Source organism: Momordica charantia (assembly GCF_013281855.1).
Source record: "Momordica charantia cultivar OHB3-1 chromosome 7 unlocalized genomic scaffold, Mcharantia_2.0 BLBB01000007.1, whole genome shotgun sequence".
Taxonomy (NCBI): Eukaryota; Viridiplantae; Streptophyta; class Magnoliopsida; order Cucurbitales; family Cucurbitaceae; genus Momordica; species Momordica charantia.
The window spans coordinates 20,574,726-20,596,659 of record NW_028275165.1 but is presented as its reverse complement, the minus strand read 5'-3'; the positions used below and the strand labels follow the sequence as shown (position 1 = coordinate 20,596,659).

The 21,934-nt window shown below is 35.4% G+C and overlaps 2 protein-coding genes across 10 annotated transcripts; both read left to right on the top strand.

Annotated features, from left to right (window-relative positions):
- Positions 1 to 727: 727 nt before the first annotated feature.
- On the top strand, positions 728 to 15,922 carry LOC111009672 (ARM repeat superfamily protein). Of its 7 annotated transcripts, none has more exons than XM_088126514.1 (22): positions 728 to 911; positions 1,057 to 1,168; positions 1,595 to 1,767; positions 1,875 to 2,045; positions 2,592 to 2,702; positions 2,792 to 2,869; positions 4,289 to 4,485; positions 4,578 to 4,638; positions 5,503 to 5,577; positions 5,711 to 5,788; positions 5,888 to 5,950; positions 6,026 to 6,109; positions 6,183 to 6,358; positions 7,874 to 7,913; positions 8,009 to 8,152; positions 8,342 to 8,461; positions 8,557 to 8,772; positions 9,619 to 9,795; positions 12,775 to 13,471; positions 13,882 to 14,069; positions 14,265 to 14,400; positions 15,312 to 15,922. In XM_088126514.1, the coding sequence occupies exons 1-22, from the start codon at positions 855 to 857 to the stop codon at positions 15,470 to 15,472; spliced, it is 3,315 nt and encodes a 1,104-aa protein (XP_087982640.1). In that variant the 5' UTR covers positions 728 to 854; the 3' UTR covers positions 15,473 to 15,922. The 7 variants fall into 7 exon arrangements, with proteins under 7 accessions (XP_087982640.1, XP_022138529.1, XP_087982643.1 ...); XM_088126513.1 differs by having other exon boundaries at positions 767 to 993; positions 12,784 to 13,471; XM_088126512.1 differs by having other exon boundaries at positions 767 to 993.
- Positions 15,923 to 16,621: 699 nt separating this feature from the next.
- Positions 16,622 to 21,397, top strand: ECT6 (evolutionarily conserved C-terminal region 6). Of its 3 annotated transcripts, XM_022282781.2 has the most exons (8): positions 16,622 to 17,102; positions 17,920 to 18,099; positions 18,176 to 18,249; positions 18,342 to 18,806; positions 19,033 to 19,086; positions 19,171 to 19,578; positions 19,700 to 19,912; positions 20,478 to 21,397. In XM_022282781.2, the coding sequence occupies exons 2-8, from the start codon at positions 18,012 to 18,014 to the stop codon at positions 21,123 to 21,125; spliced, it is 1,950 nt and encodes a 649-aa protein (XP_022138473.2). In that variant the 5' UTR covers positions 16,622 to 17,102; positions 17,920 to 18,011; the 3' UTR covers positions 21,126 to 21,397. The 3 variants fall into 3 exon arrangements, with proteins under 3 accessions (XP_022138473.2, XP_087982842.1, XP_087982841.1); XM_088126716.1 differs by having other exon boundaries at positions 17,960 to 18,099; positions 19,033 to 19,578; XM_088126715.1 differs by having other exon boundaries at positions 19,033 to 19,578.
- Positions 21,398 to 21,934: the final 537 nt, after the last annotated feature.

The following is a 21,934-nucleotide window of genomic DNA, read 5'->3' as shown; positions in this document are numbered from 1 at the left end:
TTTAGATAATGTTTATAGATCATTTTTATAAAGCATATACTATTAGCTTGTCTCACTTTATTTATTTTTCCCGCAACTTGATTAATGTCTCCCTCACGATACTTTTACACCTTTAGCCTCCCCTTTCTCTCTTCGTTGACTAGGCTATGATCTTTTTTCTTAATGCACTGTCTTCTTAAAGACGGTGAATTCTTAGATTCGCGTAGTCAAGACTGTCTCCCTTTCGATTTCAATCTCCTCTCCTCTCTTCATCCCCTTCATGAATTATGTTTATACATGTGTACATATATTCAAATATGTGTAAAAGCGAGATGGATGGTCACTAGAATATAGGATATAAAATGTATAAATTTGAGAATCCAAAGGTAGAGAGTAATATTTTGATTTAGAAAATAATGGCGAAATATTAAGGGTAAAATGATTAAAATAAAACATGCGAAACAGTTTGGAAAAATAGAAAAGGGACATTTTGTATTAATAAAAATCATTTGGCAAAATTAAAAAACAGAGTGATAAATAAAACACCTACTCTAAATTAAAAGAAAAAAAAATCCTAAGTTTTCATGGGCCAACCATAAATTATCCGTATAATTGGAATGGGCTGGACTCTAAACCTGGGCCTGCCTCGCAGTGGATCAATTTACAGTGCGAGCAACGGGTGCCTGTAGGTAATTACCAAAACAGTCACCTTCCCGCGTTTTTTCTTTCACACATCTCTCTCTCTCTCTGTAGTCTGTCTGTACACTTTGCTCGCCTCTGCGGTTCTATTATACATTCTGCTCCTCTGTGCTCGACTCACTGGGGTTAATGCAATAACAGTTTAACGACTGCGACCATTGCAGAACCAGCGACTCATGGAGGTTGCTAAACTCGCTCAAATTCTATCCGAGACGCTTAGCCACGACGTGCAGGTTGTTCATGGAGCCACCGAGTCTCTCGATCGCCTCTCTTCTCATCCCGAGTTTCCGATCGCTCTACTCTACAATACTACCGGTGAATCCTTCTTCAAGTTTTCTTACTTCCTCCTGTTGCTAAACTACTTTTTATTTTGTTCAGTCCCATCTTAAAGGGAGTAACTCGAGCTCAGAGCCAGCTCTTCCCCGGTGTCCGTTTGGTGGGCTCAGATGTATGTTTGTAGTTGTCTGTGTTTTCCGAAATGGAAATTGGGGTAATATACGTGTTATTAATTGTATTCGGATTCACCTTAGTACTTTTCAAAATGAATGTAGCGTCTGCAGGTAAAAGCACGAGTTACTCTCCGATGTATTCTGGAGATGCCAAGTTCAAGCAAATCAATCTTTAGCGTGCTACTCAATTGATTGTGACCTGCAGTTTCATCGGCTAAAATTCGAAATAATTGACTATTGTCATATTTTTGCACAAATAGAGTATAATTCAAAATTAATTATTCTTACATATTTCCTTCCATGACTCAGTCAAATTGCATGGGGTTAGCTTAATAAACCTTTAAACACGAACTTAAACTCAGGTGATATATTTATTGGCGGGTGGGGGGTTAATTGCAACAAACAAATTTAGTTGAACGTCATTGCGCTTAACCTTTAAGGTTTAGCTGTTCATACCTTCCATGTAGGAAATCAAGATCAAGGTCAAAAGATAGCTGCTGCTGCTTACCTTAAAAATTTGAGTAGGAGAAATATCGAGGGCAAACTTCCATGTTCAAAAGTCAGCAAGGGGTTCAAGGATGAACTGCTGAGAGCCTTGTTTCAAGTGGAACCGAAAGTTCTAAAAGTTTTGGTTGAAGTGGTAATTAAATTTCTTGCCTATTCTGCATGGTTAATTTACGGCACATCTCATCACGATTTGGCTGGCATATTCCTTCTTCTTATATCTCTTTTGCAACGTTCTGGCAGTTTCATAGCTTAGTGGTCAATGAGTTTGTGAAGCAGAATTCATGGCCTGAACTTGTGTCTGATCTTTGCTCTGCTATTCAAAACAGCAATCTTTTCAACGGTGGAGCAGAATGTCAATGGAATGCTATCAATTCCCTTTCTGTTCTTTGTGCGACTTGCAGACCGTTCCAGGTACATGATTTTAATTCAGAGATTTATCAAACATTTCTAATCAACAGATAAATTAATTGCCATCCTAATATATACTTACCGAAGCATAGTTTTGATCAACATCTAAATTTGTCAATATTGATGTTTTAGTGTAATTGAATATCAATTTTTTAGTTCAAACGACAGTTAAAAATTCTTATTATTTTTCCATACATCTGATTATTTTTCTTATTGTTTTTTCTATTATTTAATTCTGTACTATTATTTCTCGCTTTTTTCTATTTTACCTTTTTTTACTATGATACTTAAAACTTAGGTAATAAATCAGTGGTCAACAGGGATTTAGTGTATAACTTCCATACTCTGAACTGATATTCTTCCTGTCTGTTTTATGATGTTTTGATCAGCGACTCTTATATTTTAGGCTTAGCTCGTAATTTCGAGAAACGATGCAAGGATTGTTTGTTATATTGCTTGATAGAAGTGAAGGGAAAGTTCAGAGTTGATATAGTTTGACAGCGTGAGTTGAGGTTCCCTTAACAGCTTTGATTACCATTTTTTTTGCAGTACTTTTTGAATCCTAAAGATTCTAAGGAGCCTGTACCACCACAGTTAGAGCTACTTGCACAGGCAATTATTGTTCCCCTGCTAGCTGTATTCCATCGTCTTCTTGAAAAGGTTCTGATGGTTCCCTTTACCCATCTATGTAAATCTCATCTTCCTCAAGCAGAATTAAACGTTCCATGATTATTTCTGGTGTCATACAGGTTCTTGCTAATCATGATGGAATGGAAGTTGAGGAAGATAAGATTCTTTTGATAGTATGCAAATGTGTCTACTTTTCTGTAAGTAATTGTTCTTAACTTTCTAAATTCTCTAAACATACCTAAACTTGTTATTGTCTATTATTATTATTGTTATTATTATTTCTTGATATGAACGAAAACATTACGACGAAAATTTCTATTCAGCTAAGTTTAAAGCTTCACTTTCGTGTTTTCTTGTTGAATCTTTTACGCATTTCTCTCCATCTATGTTTAAGGCTAACTGGGAGCTTTTTATTAGTTCTGTGTGATTTTGTTTTTCATATTTTTCATCTTTTACTTTTCTTTTTCACTCTTCCAGGAGTTTGTATCCTTGAACACTTGTACTATCTTTTCATTATTTCAATGAGAAGTTGTATCTTTGTTAAAAAAAAAATTATTTTTTCTTGATATGAAACAAAACGTAAAAATTACCTAGAAAAAGATATATTTCCTAAATATTTATCATGAAGTAAAATGTATGTGGGTTACTCAAAAAAAAAAAAAAGCATGTGGGAATTTAAACATACACATAAGTCCTGGTCTGTGCAATTTTTAATTTTGTAGAACCACATATTATGTTATATCATACAAACCTTTATAAGTACGGATGAGATTTATGAATTTTGTCCTGCGCCAAACAGGCCTAGTAAATTTAGAAATGATAATTATGTAGCATGTTCTGTTCTCTTGTTTTTTGGGGTGATGCTTTTGATATTTCTGTTATCAAGTACAAATGTTTCTTACGTTGGAAATGCTTGGGTTTGGAATAATGGTGCAAGCAACAGATAAAACCTTTACCCCTAGCATTTTTTTAGTTTTTTGGAATTGAAATGTACATCGGCATTCAGGAAACCAGGGCAGAAAGCTGGATCAAAGGCACAAGTTACTTGAATGCATTTTTACTGGATAATTTACAGATGTAATAGTGTTGTATGTTTTCAATTATGAATAAAAAGTATTTGTGTTTTGAGGGGAAAAAAGTTGCTCATGCAATCACATTGCGGCAAAATATATGAAAAGGAAGAATAATCGAACCATATTATCGTGTTTTTTTCTAATAAGAAATAAATACTAAATTTAATTATTTAAATCAATAATCTCAACTGACAAAATTCATTTTTGAAATAAAATGCGTTGAAAGAGATGGAAGGATAGCATTGTGAATAACATCAAGAACTTATGACAGTTCACGATATTGCAACCTTGTTGAAGAAGTACAGTCTTCAATAAAGATGAATACGAATAATGAATAACATGGATTTCTGCACCTAATATAATTGGCATTTTAAATATTCCTCCATATTTTATTTTATTTTTCACTTACCTAACTAATTAATTACTCTCTGTCTTGAGATCTTGCAAAATTCAACGAAAGTATGTTCTTTTTTATGTAAACCCTTTGAAGCAATAAAACTTCCTTTTTTTTTTTCTGTTCTTATAATGCTATTACTTGTGTAGGTGAGATCACATATGCCTTCTGCTTTAGTGCCTCTACTTCCATTATTTTGCCATGATTTAATTGGCATTCTAGATTCCGTAAAGTTTGAGGCTGCAGTTCCCACAGAGTATGGCAATGTGAGCAGGTTAAAAACTGCAAAGAGAAGCTTGCTTATTTTCTGCATTTTTGTTACCCGACACCGGAAGTATACTGATAAGTAATACTCATACAATTATCTTCAAATCCTTAAAAATCAGAATCAATTGCTCTTGGTTACTATTCACGTTTCTCTTTCCCTTGAAATTTCAGGTTGATGCCACACATCATAAAATGTGTCTTGAACATAGTGAAATATAGCAAAAATGTCCATGTAAGTATTACTTGAGTTTGGTAAAAACATTGGCCTAAATCTGGTTATATCTAGGGACATTTTCCTACCAAGAAAACTGGGAGAGTTCTAACCCCTCTCCTCTTTTATGAAAATTATACTTTATGCTGGTTCCCTAGCTCTTCATTGTAGGCCTTCTCTGACATTTTGGAAGTTATTAAAATTTCCTGCCCCAATTCATAAGAGACATTCTCTGTCCTGCATGCTTCCGGGACCACGAGGCAGCACTGGGATCCAATTGAAGGCAGTTTGTAGTGGAGATTAAAGTACCTTTTTGGGTCATCTGGTCTATATTTCCTTTTGTTAACTCATGTTCTAGCTTCCATAGAAATAAATAAACAGCTTTCTGCATCTCTCTCTTTTTGTATCACTTCCATGGAAATTAAAGTTAATGGTTCTATGGAGTCCAACCATTGAAGAATGGAAAATAAAGCCTTTTTTATTGGTTTAGTTAGAATTTCACGGGGCAGTGAGATTAAGGTGGCAGAAGAGTGGTTTTTTATCTTCTAAGGCAATAATTCTTGTTCGGGGCTTTCTTATAAGGAATTATTGTTGGGGGGATTTCATGTTTAACTTCTTGAGGGGAGTTTTACTATTATTATGTAACTTCTGAAGTTTCTATGAAAAAGTTTCTATTTCTTTCTACTTCTTCTTTTTTTTTCCCTAATTATATTGTATGGTGACAAATTTTCCTCTTTTCCTCTGTCAGGATTCTGTATTTGTCATATTTGTTTATTTTCTGTTCAACATACTGCTTTGATGCTTTAATGTATCCTTTTATTGCTCATCTGTTGGCGCACTTTCATAGGTGCTTGTCTCAGTTTTCAGTAAATTTCCTTTTGACAGAAGCTCGGCTTTTTATCAGAGAGGATTATTTCGCTAGCGTTTGATGTGATTTCACATGTTCTAGAGACGGGCCGAGTATGTTTAACTCTTGATATTGAATTAATTACCCCTTCCCTTCTCTCCTTAGCAAAATGGAAAGTTAGTTCGAGGCTAATATTATCTCGTGAGGATGAGGCCTTAATTGAATCTTATCATTCGTGCTAAACAGGGATGGAGACTGGTTTCTCCACATTTTTCAACATTGATACACTCTGGAATATTTCCACCACTTATAATGAATGAGAAGGTAAAGTTTGGAGGAAACTTATATATTGCTCTTCGAAATCCACTCATTATTGTGAGTTAGACTTTAGTTAACTAATTTTGTGTCAAATGTCTGAAAAAGGACCTGTTTGAGTGGGAAGATGATCCAGATGAGTACTTAAGGAGGAATCTTCCATCTGACCTAGTAAGAAAGTCTACTTGTCACATTGAATTGATCTTCATATCAGATATTATGTTACCCATTTTGGTTATTTTATAGGAAGAAGTTTCTGGTTGGAGGGAGGATTTGTACACAGCCAGGAAAAGTGCAATAAACTTGCTTGGTGTGATTGCAATGTCAAAGGTTGGTACCTGTTTAGTTCATGGGTCCTTTCTTTTATTAAGTGTTATCAGTAACCTAATCCAAGTTCCTACAGGGGCCTCCTACAGTGACCCATACAAATGGTTCTTCAGCTTCATCAAAGCGTAAAAAAGGCAACAGGAGAACAAATAATCAACGCCCTTCTATTGGGGAGTTGGTTGTACTTCCATTTCTTTTGAAGTATCCCATTCCCTCTGATGCAAATGCTTCCCAAACTAGTATTGTAAATGAGTAAGTGTATTGAGATGCAACCTGGCTTTCCAATTTAGCTTTACATCGTACAATATGAATATCTGGAGTTATTCGTTGATCTCATATATGTGTGAACGTTTTGTTGAGTAGCATGTTAACTATTATGTGAGAACCAAACTGTTAACTAATTATGTGCACAAAAACCAATCAGTGAACTTCATTTTAAAGCAAAATTTACTAGTTCACTCTAGTCAGTGGTTAAAGATAAATCTTATTGATGGCCCAAAAAAGTGGTTGTTAGCTCTAATAAGCTTGAACGCAATCTTAGTCTTTCTTTTCCTGCTTCTTAACTTTAACTGGACTTTTTATGAAAATATGGGATGTGATGATTCATTCTTTTGGATTATCTGCTATTATATGGCAGTGAAAGTAGCGCGTTTAAAGGCTGGTTTCATAGATATTATCATTTAGATCGAGTGAAGTTTGCATATTTTATTATTTGATTTGCATAATGTGTTATTTGGTTTTCTTTACGATTCCATGCTAAAGGTATATAATGATATTGTTCTCTAAAAATTGTTTCGCAGACTAATGTTGTAAAATTATTTTCTATTATTTCTTAACTGAAAATCGTTTGGGAGGATACCACTTGGCTTATGTTTTCATTTGTCTTTTCTTTGTATCAATTAAAGAAATATAACATATTCAAATCAAGTTACTAAAAAAGAATCAAGGCTTATATATGGATACTGAATTTAGACAACAACGAAGAAAAATATGAGATAAGCAAACTATTGTTTTTTTTTTTTTCTATTTTTATTCTAAAATGTGTGTATTTTTTTTTTGGTATCTGTTAAATCACCCCTTAACCTAAAAGCTTATGTTAATGGGTTATTGTAAATTTAATCTTTTATAGATACCTTAACACTCTCCCTGACTCGTGGACTTGAAAATTAGCACAAACCCAATAAGTGGTAATCAATATTAAATGGAGGGGGAAATGACATCACAGGGGTTCGAATATAGGACTTGTTGGTCTATACCATATGAAATCACCAGTCAACCAAAAAATTTAAGCTATGAGTTACGGTAAATTTAATATTTTATAGGTATCTTAATAATATCAAATATAATATATTAAACTATCTTTATTTTTAATAATAGATAAATGTTTATAAGCATATTCCCTGTAAATCTTAGAATAAGCATCATGACTATTCAATGACCCAAAAAATGGGTGCCTTTTATTTTCTGAAGTCGCTCAGCCACACTTTCTTCTTTCCCATTCTCAAAATTAATAATGTTTGAGCAAATATTGACTATGTAGTTTTTGGAGCCTGGAGTTCTCTATTTTTACCTTCTGTATTCCTCTGGATACATTCTCTCGGTTGCTTTATTGCCTTTTCAGTACTTTTTTATTCATTATTCCCTACTTTCTCATCAGCCTTTTAAAAACTGTATTCATAGTCCAATATGTGTAAATTAACTCCATCGATTTTTGGGTACTTTCAACTCTATACCCATTCTAACTCTCTTGTCTGTCAATGGATACAGTTACTATGGTGTTCTAATTGCCTATGGTGGCTTGCTTGATGTAAGGACTAGTTCCTGGTTTCTACATTCACGAGTAAAGTTGAATAGTCTATATTATAATATATAATTTTGCCTTTGTATTCCTCTGTATTGCAGTTTCTAAGGGAGCAACAACCTGGATATGTGACGTTTCTAATCCGCACAAGAGTGTTGCCACTATATGCTGTATCAATGTTCCTGCCATACCTAGTTGCCTCTGCAAATTGGGTACTTGGAGAGCTTGCATCCTGTCTGCCTGAAGTGAGATATCATAATCCTCATGCTATTTCTATTATGCATGCTTTTATTTTTTATGATAAAGCAATTTTAAACAAAACTTCACTTTTTGTGCTAGTTTTTCCTCTCCTCAATTGCTGCCATGTTGAGATTTGAATTGCTGACGTAATGCACTCCCACATTTCTTCTTCTAACTTTGTAGTTCTATTACAGGAGCTCTGTGCAGATATATATTCTTCATTGGTCAAGGCATTATCCATGTCTGATAAAGAGGAAATATCATTTTACCCTGTGCGAGTTTCTGCTGCCGGAGCAATACCCAAGCTTCTTGAAGTAGGCTTCTTTACCAAACTTGTTAGATCATCTGTAGGATTTATTTTATTTTGTTTTCCAGATTTTCACCAGGATTCTATAGTTTTCCTCTTCAGAATGACTACTTTCCACCTGAGTGGTTACCTCTTCTTCAAGTCGTAATAGGTGGGATTGGCCAAGATGATGGAGAGAACTCTATTTTATTTCAGCTTCTCAGTTCTATGGTGGAAGCTGGAAATGAAAACGTTGCCGTCCATATTCCTCATATCATTTTGCCTCTGGTTGGTCCAATCTCAAAAAGCATACCTCCTAATTTGGAGCCATGGCCTCAAGTATGTTCAATGGCTCCAGTGAAAAATTCCTTTTTTTTTTAAAGAAGAAAATCACTGTTGTTACTAATATGAAATAGAGCTAAAAATCATCATGGAAATTTTCAATACAACTTGAAGGCAGAAACAAATTTTCTTTCCCTCTAATTAGATGCTCATATTTTCGGGACTAGCTTCGGCCAAAGTTGTCTAAAAAATATTTATGTTTGAAGGAGTGAACAAAATTGAAAAATCAATTGTCGAATCGTGAAAGTGGTCTCATTAATTTGCACAAAAACAAATCAAGTTAGTAAAAAAGTAGTCATATATATTTTTTAAATATGTAAATAGTTTAGAATTTTATACAATTAGGTCGCCAGTTACGCTCTAAATGGTTACCGAATAAGAAAAATGCTTGATAGTGAGTAAAAAAACAAAATGTGTAGAAGATCAGATTGGACCGAACTCAGCAAACATAATAGAAAATAATTAAGACAAAGTCTAATTGGACTAAACTGATAAAGTCTAGTTTGATTCTGTTCTTTAGTTGGGCACAGTTTCATCTGGTTCATGTGATACACTAAACCTACCATTTGGTTTGGTCCACACGATCTTCAAAATCTATTAAAGCAAAATTTATCTTTCTTGCTTTATTTTTTATTCAATTACCCATGGTTTGAATGCCTTTTCTCTAATTGTGTCTGAGTTCAATCTTCATGCTTGTCTCATTCTTTGGTCTATATATACTATTTTGATTTGAATTTTTTTATCACTTTCAAAATGATTAAAAGTGTCTAAGGGAACCTTTTCTTCAACAAATGATATTTAACAAGTGAATGGTCTCGCATTGATGAATTCAACGCTGCATAGGTTGTCGAACATGGTTTTGCAGCTTTATCAGTGATGGCCCAGGCTTGGGAAAACTTCATACGTGAGAAAATGGAGCTAGATGAATCATGTGAACTGTCAACATCTGATCAAGCCACAATCAGTAGGTCATTCTCGTCTCTCTTGCAGCAGGCGTGGCTTGCACCCATGTACTCATTGGTTAGTAATTTACACCCATATTCGGCGAAGTAATTTGCTAGTTAGATCTTCTTGAAGTCTTATGATTGATATGGAAATTTAAGAATGGATGTCCAATGATGGTAAAGTTCCTGCACGACTAAATCTATTTAAACTTAGTTGTTTATTTGTGCACCATAATTTTCTTATCTAATGCATTGTTGCTGTAACATGTAGATATCACTATTGCACATCTTCAAAACAATCAGTTCTTGAAACTCCTAGACTGTATTGCATCCCCCATGTGGATCATAGAATGTATGATATGTCAAGCGAAGTTCTCTGATTGGTAGTATCTTGATTCTTGAATGATAAAATCCATTTTGTTCTGGGAAATAGTCATTCCCTTGGAATTTGGATGGTCTAGTTGCTGGTTTTTCAAATTTTTGCCTCAAGATTTTACCCTCGTCTGAACTAAAGGATTGCACTGTGGTAGATTTGTTGGGATGCTTCCTCCAATTTTGATCAATCTCAAAAGAAATCTGGATGACTTGATACGGAATGGATTTTGGGTTCATTGATGGAAAGCATGTCCAACCATCAGCTTTCTAATAGTAGAGATGCTAGAGTGTAGAATATTTTTATTTTTTATTTTTTGGGTGGGGGGAGGAATAAATCTTTATGGAAATACAAACGGAAGGTCCTTAAAAGAAGCTCAAACATAGGAGCCCACAATTCAGAACAAAATAGTTACGAAAATGAGGCTTCCTAAGAATAAAATATTTGATAGTTAACAATGTTTTAAAAGGCTAAAGGCGGCCTCGAGGCTTTTTCTCTTGAAAAGGCGAGGCGTAAGCCTCGAGGCGGTATGAGGCGTAAGCCTCAATTTTAATTAAAAGAATTAAACAAATCCTAAATTTGTGTGGTCAAGTATTACCGAACATAATAGTTATATAAAATTATCAAAATATCCGCCTGTTACTTGTCACTCAAAAAAAATTCTATAAAAACATCATAACATCACTACTATTATCACCAATAGAACTTACTTATTCTATAAATTGTTGTCTTCAATATTTTTAAAGTCTAGGTAGTAAAAGTAGTAATAGATTGAATTGTTACACTTACAACTCTTGCTTAGGATTCCATAAAAAAAAAACCTTGATATTTTTTAAGAATTGGAAAAATTAATAGTATTCTTGTAATCATTACACGAGACGTATACTTTAAGCCTCAGTGCGTTTTCAAAGAGGCGTAAGCCTCTTCTATGCGAGGCGTAAGCCTCTTATAGTCCAAAGAAGGCGTAAGACTTGAGGCTAAAAGTTAGAGCCTTGCCTCGAGGCGGGCCTCAAGGCGTAAGCCTCAAAAGCCTTTTAAAACATTGATAGTTAACAAAAAAAGCTTTGAACTCGAACACCTAAAGGAGGCATTATGTGATCCATGCTCCTAAAATTTCTACTCGAACCCATCATCACCTTTGAAAATTCTTCTATTTCTCCTTAACTGGAAATTCCAAATAATTGTGAAGTAAGTCACCTGCAAAAAATTTGAACGCTACTATGAAAGGGAGGGTTGACAAGCACCTCTTCCATCATGTCTCCTAATATTTGTTAGGAGCAATACTAACACTAAATATTTCAAGTAATCTGCTTCAAATTTTAGACAACCAGCAAAGTGACACCTCCAAAACAAATTACCAAAGCCTTCTGCTTTCCTCTTGCATAACATATACCACCCCCAAAGCCATAGACTAAAAATCTTTGAATAAGGTCTGTAAAGTTGATCCTCACCAAAGCAATGGACTAAGTGGAGAATCTAATTTTCTCAGTCTAAGAAAGAGTAGAATGGGTAGGACAAGCTGACAACCAGCAAACAGAGATTTACAAGAAAAAGTGCTTGAATATTGAGGGTTTACTTACGATTGTCTCAGGAAACAGGAAAAAGGACGGAGACGAACTCTTTGTATTAATGATAACAAGACTGATAAATCCAAGATTTTTGGTCACAGAGGGATCTCCTAAAGAAAGGGAGGAGGGAATTGATTTTAAACAAAGATTCTGAAATTTGATGAACAAAGAGCAAAGAAGATGTCTTCATAAAAGCAAACTAATTTGGTTGAAACTTGGAAGATAGGGATGAAAACTCAACCTTCTTTGAACTTTATTTTAAAATTGATTTTAGACATGTGAAAGAGTTTCCCAAAGACAAAATCAGTTTAAGAGGAAATATTTGGATATTTTCAGCAAGCTCTATTCTGAAACAGCAAGGTACGATTTGTTCCTGGGGGGATTTGATTTTTAGATTGGAAATGAGAAGGTGATATCATTCATACGGCTAAAAGCCAAACAAAACAAAGTAAAGGACAAAGGGACAAGGAGCCCCTTCTCCAAAAGAGGGGGTCAAGCAAAGGCCGTCCAATCTAAGTTGATCGTGTAAGTAGAGTAGTGACAGAAAAAACTTGCACTCCTTTTAGAGGCATTGAACTGTTCAAGATCACAAGTATAGTAAAAAGGATTGTGCTTATCTGAAAAGATTCTAGGGTTTCTTTCCTTCCAAATATAGCACATAACACAAAAGAGATATGGATGCACTTGGTCAACTATCCTGGGGGTGTAAGTTGGTGACCCGTTTCATGTGCGAAAAGATGGGTTGAGAGACCTTTGGAAGAAAGTAAAACTTTGTTAGCCTTGAACTTTTTAAGGGGTGCTAAGGCTCCCAGCCTGATGGTGTTACTACAGAATTTCTAAAAAAAATTGGAACATTTTAAAGAAATGATCTTTTGAAAGTGTTCCTAAATTCTTACGAGGAAAGTCACCCAAATTATTGCCTCGAAGGAGAATTTTATCTGTTTATTAAGAAGAAAGAAATCGAAAAGATGAGACTTTAGACAATAGCTCAGTTACGAAGATCTATAAAATCATTGCTAAAGTGTAGGATGAGAAATTGAAGAGTTTCATGCAATATTTATAATTTAGTTTGCTTCATTTCTATATTTATTTCTCAAAAATTATAAACTTTTAGATGTCCCAGGAAATGGACGAGGACCGGGAGTTCTTGCCCCCTCCATCATGCATAGATCATTCATCAAGGTTGCTTCAGTTCATCATGCTTTCTGTTGCAGGGAGCAATAATATTTTAGAACTTAAAATATCTGAATTAGTATCAGTCTGGGCCGATCTAATTGCTGACTGGAATTCTTGGGAAGAATCAGAGGATTTCTCAGTCTTTAATTGCATTAAGGAAGTTGTAAATTTAAATAATAAATATGCACTGAAGAACTTTTTTGTGGGGCCAGCACCATCTCCTCCAGCTCCACCAGTGCCTCGAAGGTCTATTGTAGAAAACATTGGAGCTTTTATCAATCAGTCAATCTCGCAATATCCATCTGCTACGTGGAAAGCTTGTTCTTGCATTCACATGTTATTAAATGTTCCTAGTTACTCTTTTGAAGCAGAAGGTGTTAGGCAGTCACTGGTAGTCACTTTTACTCGGACATCATTTTGCCGTTTTATGGAAATCCAAGGGAAACCCAGTGCATTGTGGAAGCCTTTACTGCTTTCCATATCAACATGCTACATCTGTCATCCTGATACTGTAGAAAGACTTCTGGAGAAGTATGATGGAGGAGGCTTTACAGTCTGGGTCTCAGCCCTATGTTATATCTGTAGCAGCTATTTTGTGCCCGGTCTGTCTGCAGAATCAGAAATAAAGTTGATTGGTCAGTGGATTTTCTAAGATCTACTGGTTCTCGTTTTTGTCGCTATTTAAAAGTTTGGAGTTGTTTGAATGTATTTTTCAAAAAGTTTTTTCTAAAAACTGTTTTTAAGCATGACTTCCGAAATAGATCTTTACTGATTTCATTACAAGTCAAACTGCTTAGTTTCCCCCTCTTGATTGTTGTTTAAGATTTTAGATAAATAGTATAATTTAAGTATGCACTTTCCAATTTAACAAGAAGTTTAAAATAATCCAAATCTTTCTCTATTTCATATATAAAATAAAGCATAATAACAAAAGCCAATTTAGGCTATATTGGAAAAAGAGTAGTGAATTATAGCATTGTTTAGAATACGTATTAAATTTATGTTGCCCACCCAATGAAATTTCTGTTATTTTATTGTTTTTCAGTGATGACATTGGTCAAGGTGGTGGAACGAATTATGGAGTTAGGAAAGCCAAAAGATGATTTTCTATGGAAGTGCTTTGGTTCATTAATGGAGGCATCCATCCGGCTAAAGGAAGTGCGAGGAAAGGAAGAAGAATCTGATGATAATGAAGAGGAGGACGATGACAGTGATGAATTAGAAGATGATGAGGTTTGACTTCAAGATGTGTGCTGAATATTGCATATACTTGTATTCCCATAGATAATGTTTGTCACTAATATATCTATATATATATATATATATATATATATCTATATATATATGTATATATATATTTTTTTTGGCAAAGGAATGTTTGTCATTAATTAGCAGTTAAATATTGACACCCCCTTCGGATGTGTTTAGGATTCTGATGCTGCTGAGCTTGAAGAAACTGAAGAAGAATTTCTGAATAGGTATGCTAAAGCGGCCATTGATTTGGAAAACTCTACTCTTATCGAGGAGGCAGATGTGGATGATCAAGACCAGGATATTGAATTGGGTAAGTACATTACTACTATTTATTAAATGTTAAGTTCTTGATAAACTTGTGGACGACATCAAGTTAGGCCGGTCTTGACTGAACGTCATTTACATATTGGAAATGAAATCAATCTTTCCTATTCCTAATATAGATTTTTATCCTATATTATTCTTGATTGGTGGACTCTATGTTAATATAATCTCAATTCTTAATTTTGATGAAATATCACAACATGAATATGGTTGTTTTATTCTAAAATTGATAAACTAAAATTAAAGTTATTTTTTTCCCTTCAAAGTTCAAAATATTATTCTATATTCGATTTAAGTGCTTATAATTTCATTCGAATCTTTTAAACTCACCCAATTGGTTAACGGAACAGAATACTTTATTTCTCTATAAATCAAATGTCTTGACTATTACATGTTTTGAACTGAACCATTTTTGCTTGAAACTATCATAAAAGTTGAAGTATGGAAGGAACCAAAAATGGGTTCCTGTACTGGATGTTGCTTCATATTTTTCTCACACTGGTGCATTCTCTGACAGTGCAAAGTTACATAGAGTGTAGCGGGATGTACCACACCTAATTTCATTTACATAATTAGATTTGAGACGAAATGCAGCATGCCTGTAATAAATGGTTGATTTCTGTGCAAGGTAGTTTAGAACCAGGGCTGTTAGCTAGCTTATGTGCTCCTCACTGATGCTATTAGATAGTTGTAGGATTTTTCAACAATTGATATCTATAAACTATAGGATAGGTTGTTATCATAGTTTGAGCCCGTGACTTTTATGTAGTAAATTTGGGTTTATTCTTACTTTCCAAACTACAAGTTATTTACTTTGGAAGCTTTATATTGTTGTATGAGTTGCTTAGGGCGTTGATGACTAGTTGTAGTTTGAAATCTTGTGGTGATGAAATGTAGGTCGTTATGAAGACGTTGATGAAGAACAGATCCTGCACTCACTAGTGGAGAAATATCGCCACATCTTCCTTAGTCAAGGACAGGGGTGGCCATCAGAGCTCCTAATGAGATTTTCCAATGCGTACCCAGAATATGCTACGTTTTTCCAACGGTCTGGGTAAAGAGGAAGCAACGGCGATTATTATTTGCTGCAGTTGTGGAAGTGTTCTTCACCTTGCTGTGCGTTAAAATTAAATTATTTATATATGATGTGTATATGATTAATCTGTGGTTGAATTCCTAAAAATGTAAGAGAAGAGGGGTAGGTCAAAGTTGGTGTTCGTTTGCATCTCGACATCCTGGTGTGTGCGTGGAATCTGTGCCTTTGCTACCTGAAATGATGATAGGATTTTTCTTTATAGAAAATAGGATAAGAGCTCTTGTGTGTACAAATTTATTTAATTGGTCGTAGTTTGGGTGGGAAGTTGCGTAAAGGAACACCAAGCAGTTTGATTTTTGAAGTAGGAAGTGGAAACAAGCATGGAGGTGGAGTCACGATCGGCTGTATTCATGTATTATTATATTCCCAGACCGATTCAGTATCAATAAAACTTGGGAATTACATGGCTCCACGTTTTGTTTTGGCAGAATACATAAATATAGTCAGACTTGGATTGGATCTGGGAAGGGCAAGGGCAGGGCCTTGTACTCCTCGTTTCTTCTTGTTTGGCATACACCAAACACCAAACACCATTTGCTTCTGGTTCTAGTTGTTTTTTAACCTCTCCACCTGATTTTTGTTTTAAAAAATTATGTTTATTTTTTATTAGTAAGTTTTTCACCCTCTTCCAAATATATTTGAATTTTTCTTTATATTAAAAAAAAATTTGAATTTTTTTTTATTTTTGAAAATTTGTTAATAGATTTTGAAAATATTTATAAACATTATATAGCAAAACGAAACAAAGAAATACATATTTAATTATTAAAGATAGAAAACTAAAAATAAAATGATGACAAAGATTTATGATTCTAAACAACCGATTGTTATAGGCAGCTTAAAAGACATTAGCAACCTCCAATCCCCAGCCTAAAAAGAAAAAACTGATTTTTGTGTCAAATTTAAATCTTAATTTTATAATAGTTGTTGCATCAAACGCATCTAACATTTACAACATTATCCTGATTTTATTCGCGAAACAAATAGAAAGATGAGGAGGGGACACGTGTCGTTCATGTATTGAAATGTTCATTTACTTGGAGGACAAGCCAAAGAGGAGAGAAGGGGGGAAATTCTATTAGTACTGGATTCTAGAGAAGCAGAAGTAGAATGGGATGGCCATGAGTCCTCGTTATTCAACTTCAAATAGTTCTGTTCTCTTAACCAATAGTTTTGTGCCAAGTGGAGCCCTAGGCTCCCTCTCTCCAGCTAACTCCCGGGCCGACTCCAGTCCATCCCCCCTCGTTACTATTTTACTATTTAGTATTTAGTGGCAATCTCGTTATTTCACAGGTCCTTGGGGGGTACTTTTGTAAGGCGCTGGATACGCTGCGTAGAGGCTTGGAATCTCCTCTTTCCGCATCGCTTCGCTGCTTTCTCAATTCTTGCACAACACACGCAAAATACCGCCCTTCCAAATTCCCCCCTTCCTCTCCCTCTCCCTCTCCCTCTTCCCCTCGCGGTTAGGGTTTCTCAGCGCGTCTGCTTCATCATTTACCTTGTTCCAGAGAACGCTTCCCCTTTCTGCTTAATTTTCAATCTCAACCTTCACCGCAGCAGGTTTATTCATGGCTCCAATCACCTATTCTCTGGTAGTAATCCACTCTCCCCTGCTCTTCCCTTTTTTTTTGTCCTTTATTGACCCGTCTATCTTTGAAATATCGCGCAATCCTTATCAAGTTTCAGTCGTCTATCTTTTCTCTTCCTGCTGTATTTGTTAATCCTCGTTTACTCGATAACAACTTGAAAGTTGGGAATTAGAATTTTTGTTCTGCAGATTCGTTATGGTGAAATTTTGGTAGAAAATAATTTTGCTCGATGTATTAAGATTTTGAGCTGCTGCCTTTTTGTCATATTCAATCGGCCTTTCGTAAATTGTTCGTTTTCTCTTACATGATTGTGTTCATCGAGGAATTGGATATGCAAGTGGAGGTTTCACTCTTTGAGGTTCCACTATACTTCTATTAATTACTTCTACTGTCCGGCAAGTTTTGCTATGTTCATGGACTTGAGTCAAGCATGAGTCTTTTATCTAGCCACTTAGTCAACGATATAGTGGCTCTTTTTTAACGACTTACTACTGCCCTCTCCCGTTAACTTCTAACCTTCACTTGTAGGTTTTTAGAAGAAGCTATTCATTTAGTTTATATTAATAGGGCCTTTGGCTTTTCTAGACCTCCCTTTGGAACGAGCATTGTAGCAGTGAGGTTTATGATCGTACTAACTCACAGTTCCTTTTTACAAAGTTCATAATTGAATTGCTTAATAACCTTGTTGCTGAGTACTTTCTGTATTCTGGAATTGGAATACTCAATGTGTTCTCTTTTCTGCGTATCTTGAATCAAGTATGTTTTTTAATGCATCTTCTAATTTCATTCTTTTGTTTTTTTTGCCCTCCATTGGATTCAGACATTCCTTAAATTCTCTGCATCTTGACTTCACTTTTAAGGGATTGGATCAAGCCATATTTGATAAATCTATTTCTTGAGCCAAGTGAAAACATGTACAATGAAGGAGCCACACCCGAATTTATTTTTGATCAGGGCGTTTATTATCCTACTGCTGCCAATTATGGTTATTACTGTACAGGTAATCTTCGTGCATGTATGATTTAGTTATTTCAATGATGTTATGATGACTCACGCATGTGTCTTGAGTGTTACAGGATTTGAGTCACCCGGCGAATGGGAGGACCATCCTCGGATTTTTGGTTTAGATGGTCCAGATATCCAATACGCAGTGAGTAAAAGATATCTGTATTTTCTATTTTCTCGCTTAAGCAACAACTTAAATTTTGTTTTTGATGGTCCTCATTCTCTCTCTTGGTCCAGGGTGCTCAAAATGAGAATTCATCTTATGTATATTATACACCAAGCTATGGATATGCACAGTCTCAATACAACCCGTATAATCCTTACATTCACGGTGCTGTGATAGGACCAGATGGTCCATATCTAGGAGCCCAACAGTTTTACACCATTCCTTCTTATGAAAGCTCTGTTTCTTCTCCTGCTTATGTCCCCGTTATTGTTCAGCCAGATATTGTCCCAAATGGTTCCATTGACTTGATTGACCCTTCAATTAATAGATCCAATGGAAACGGAAGAATGCAAAAAAATGAGAGTTCAGGAAGCTTTTCTAGGAACCCCTCCAAACCTGCTTTAGACCAGAGAAATTCCTTGGCCAGGTTTACAGAAGTGCAAAGAGCTAATGTTGGTCCAAGCAAGCATAGTGTAGCACTTGGTAGCATTTCTGCTGGTAGCCATGCTGGTTCAGTTTCATCACGTGTTTTTCAGGTAAATTTACTTGTTTTTCCTGTATTGAATATAATTTGTTTCTACTTGGAAGGAACTTTCATGGTTCATGTCTCTTCTTATGGATGGGTTTGTTCATTGTTGCTATCAAATATGATTAGATAATCGATTCAATTATTTTCCATAGAGCTGTACTGCGCATGTGCAAGTTTCTTTCTACTTTCAGTGACTAATGTAACTACTCTGGATTTCTAATTTGTGCTTACAGGGTAGGAGCACTTATGGTTCAATTCAATCAGTAGATGACTTATCGAATGGAAAGGTTGTTTCTCAACATAGTCAATTGAGAGTACCTCATCCTATCAATAATGCCTTATCTGACTTTCGATCAAGTTCTCATGGACAGGCTGCGATTGCTAAACTTCAGCCAAAGGTTCAAGTTGGTAGAGTTGTGGATAATGCAAATGCCAATCCAGATGCGTTAAGCGAGCAGAATCGGGGTCCTAGAATCAACAGATCTAAAACCCAAATGTCTCTGAAAGCCTACACAACCAAGGCTGGAGATTGTAATGCAGATGGAAACATTATTATCTACACAGATCAGTACAATAAGGATGATTTTCCTGTTGATCATGTGGATGCAAAATTTTTTGTAATTAAATCATACAGTGAGGATGATGTTCACAAGAGCATTAAATATAATGTTTGGTCCTCTACTCCCAATGGAAATAAGAAACTGAATATTGCATATGAAGATGCACAGAGAATAGTTTTAGCTAAATCAAGAAGCTGTCCTGTATTCCTCTTTTTCTCTGTAAGTTTCTTTTTTTTTTTTTTCAAATTTAATGATATCAAAAATTCTTTTTTCTTTAATGTTCAATAGTGTTGATTGATCTTTCTTTTTGAGGTTGATGATTTAATTTTTTGCTATATAGGTCAATGCAAGTGGTCAGTTCTGTGGTGTAGCAGAGATGGTCGGTCCTGTGGACTTCAACAGGGATATGGACTTTTGGCAGCAGGATAAATGGAGTGGAAGCTTCCCTGTTAAGTGGCACATTATCAAAGATGTGCCAAACAACAACTTTAGGCATGTTATTTTGGAGAATAATGAAAACAAACCTGTTACTAATAGCAGGGATACCCAAGAGGTAAGTAGCTTTGTTGTTTTCTTTTCACTCCAGTAGTACCTTTGTTCATGGAAAAAATTATTTTTGATTAATTATGTGGCTTTATTGTGTTCTTCTGTTTTGGGAGTGGTTCATCTTGTCGCCCTCTGTTAATTCTTTTGGGTTGCATTCATAAATGTTGTGTACTTAATGAACTGCCTGTCTTGTGGATGTGATCCTATTAAATGGTTAATGGTGAGCATAGTCTAGCTATTCGTGTTCTTTCCTTGCTGTGGAAACTTTATTATACATGGCCTTACATTTAAGTTCTAAAAGTAGAAACAATGTGAACTAAATTGATTATATTTTGTATATTTCTTGCTCTATTTTTATTGTCATCTGATTACTCTCTAGTAACATAAGTGCAAATATTTGGGTGGTTTGATTTAGTTGGCATCAGACTCTCACTTGTTTGTTGCGAGGAACTTAGCTTTTCTATATTTTATGTATTCCAACTTAGTCAGATGGGCAGAAACTGAAATTGATTTGTACCAATTTGAACTTTTTCAAAACACTTTGTTGATGAATAATATTTGTTTTTTCGCAGATACCATTTAAGAAAGGTCTGGAGATGTTAAAATTGTTCAAGAATCATACGTTAAAGACCTCTTTACTTGACGACTTCATTTATTATGAAAACCGTCAGAAGATCATGCAGGAAGAGAAAGCGAGGATGGTTATTAGAAGGCTGGAGCGTCCATATTTTGTACCCGCATTAGATCATAACCGACAGCTAAATTGTGTTGTTGAGGTACCTTTGAGAGAGGATAAGAATTCTAGCAAGGTGAATGATGGTGGAAGGAGGGGGTTGGAAAGGAGTGTGGCCTCGAGAGCCGAGCAGGTCTATTCAAATCCCGATAATTCTAGTACTGTGGCAGTGAAAGAAACTCCCAACTCCAAACATGATGATGAGGAAAAAGTTGACGCTACATCGACTTTGAAGATGGAATCACTTGAAATTGGCGGGAAGCTGGTTGATTGTAAGCCTTCGGGTGCTACCCCTGCTGCTGCGGGTGATACAAATTCCAAACGCACTGAAGTTGTCACTGTAGGTTCGATGCCAATCAAAGTAAATGGATATAATACCGAAACTTCGACTTCTGGTGTTTTGACGGTGGGAACAATTCCGCTGGATCCTAAAGCCCTGCAGCTTGACAAAGATGTATTGCTCAAAAGCGGGTCCCAACACAAATGATGCAAATGGTAATAACACATACAAAAAATTGTCCAAGGGGTGCTGTCATTTTCTTTACTAGATTTGACGGTGCCTCTTGTCTTTCTTCGTTATTGCAATTGTCTTCTTTTATTTGGCCGATGTTCTGATGCAGTGGGTGGTGTTTTTTGCTGGGTTTCTATGTGACATGTTGGTTTTTATATCAAGTGAAAAATACCAAGTGTATTATCAGTTGTTTCCTCATTTACCCCTCCATCTTAAATATAGAGTGAAAAGTTTTTATTTTTGTTGAAGTACTAAAGGAATCTCCTCACTTTAAATGAACGAGAGTTGATTCTTCATCTAGCATTATCGAGATCCTTACTCTGAACCTTCTCTCATTTGAACTTGGGGAGAAAAAAAAAGGGATGTAAATAGTTGTCGGCTATGCTTTGGAATTGTCTGAGCTACACTTGTAGTATCATTTATCTAGAACAGGCTTTTCAACTTTTCTTTGTATTTCATATATCTGAGTATGTTTTAAAAGTAACATCTTCTAATCTAAGAACTATCTCTCGAGTAAAATTGTAGACCCATCGCAGCAACGTGTAGTCCACCAATCACTTTGCCTCAACCAAGCTAACTGTAGAATAATTATCCCCATTTGACGAATAAAGGTCACAAACAAAACAAGAAAACTCTTACGAAAAAGAAAGAATTGAATCCTAATTCTGGTTAAAAACGGAGAAACGGTTGACCGTTAGAACTTAAACTTCGTGTGAACTGTGACGTACGGGTAACGAAACCTGAGTACCGAAGGTTTTGAGATGGCGCCACGTGTAATCTCGTGT

What these genes read in the sequence shown, in the direction of transcription:
- LOC111009672 (XM_088126512.1), top strand. Translation starts at nt 919, where the DNA reads ATGGAGCCACCGAGTCTCTCGATCGCCTCTCTTCTCATCCCGAGTTTC. An exon ending in GGAATCTTCCATCTGACCTA is followed by an intron (nt 5,951 to 6,025) that starts GTAAGAAAGTCT and finishes GTTATTTTATAG; the next exon opens with GAAGAAGTTTCTGGTTGGAG. An exon ending in CAAACTAGTATTGTAAATGA is followed by an intron (nt 6,359 to 7,873) that starts GTAAGTGTATTG and finishes CAATGGATACAG; the next exon opens with TTACTATGGTGTTCTAATTG.
- ECT6 (XM_088126716.1), top strand. Translation starts at nt 18,012, where the DNA reads ATGTACAATGAAGGAGCCACACCCGAATTTATTTTTGATCAGGGCGTT. An exon ending in TTATGGTTATTACTGTACAG is followed by an intron (nt 18,100 to 18,175) that starts GTAATCTTCGTG and finishes TGAGTGTTACAG; the next exon opens with GATTTGAGTCACCCGGCGAA. An exon ending in CTGTATTCCTCTTTTTCTCT is followed by an intron (nt 19,579 to 19,699) that starts GTAAGTTTCTTT and finishes TTTGCTATATAG; the next exon opens with GTCAATGCAAGTGGTCAGTT.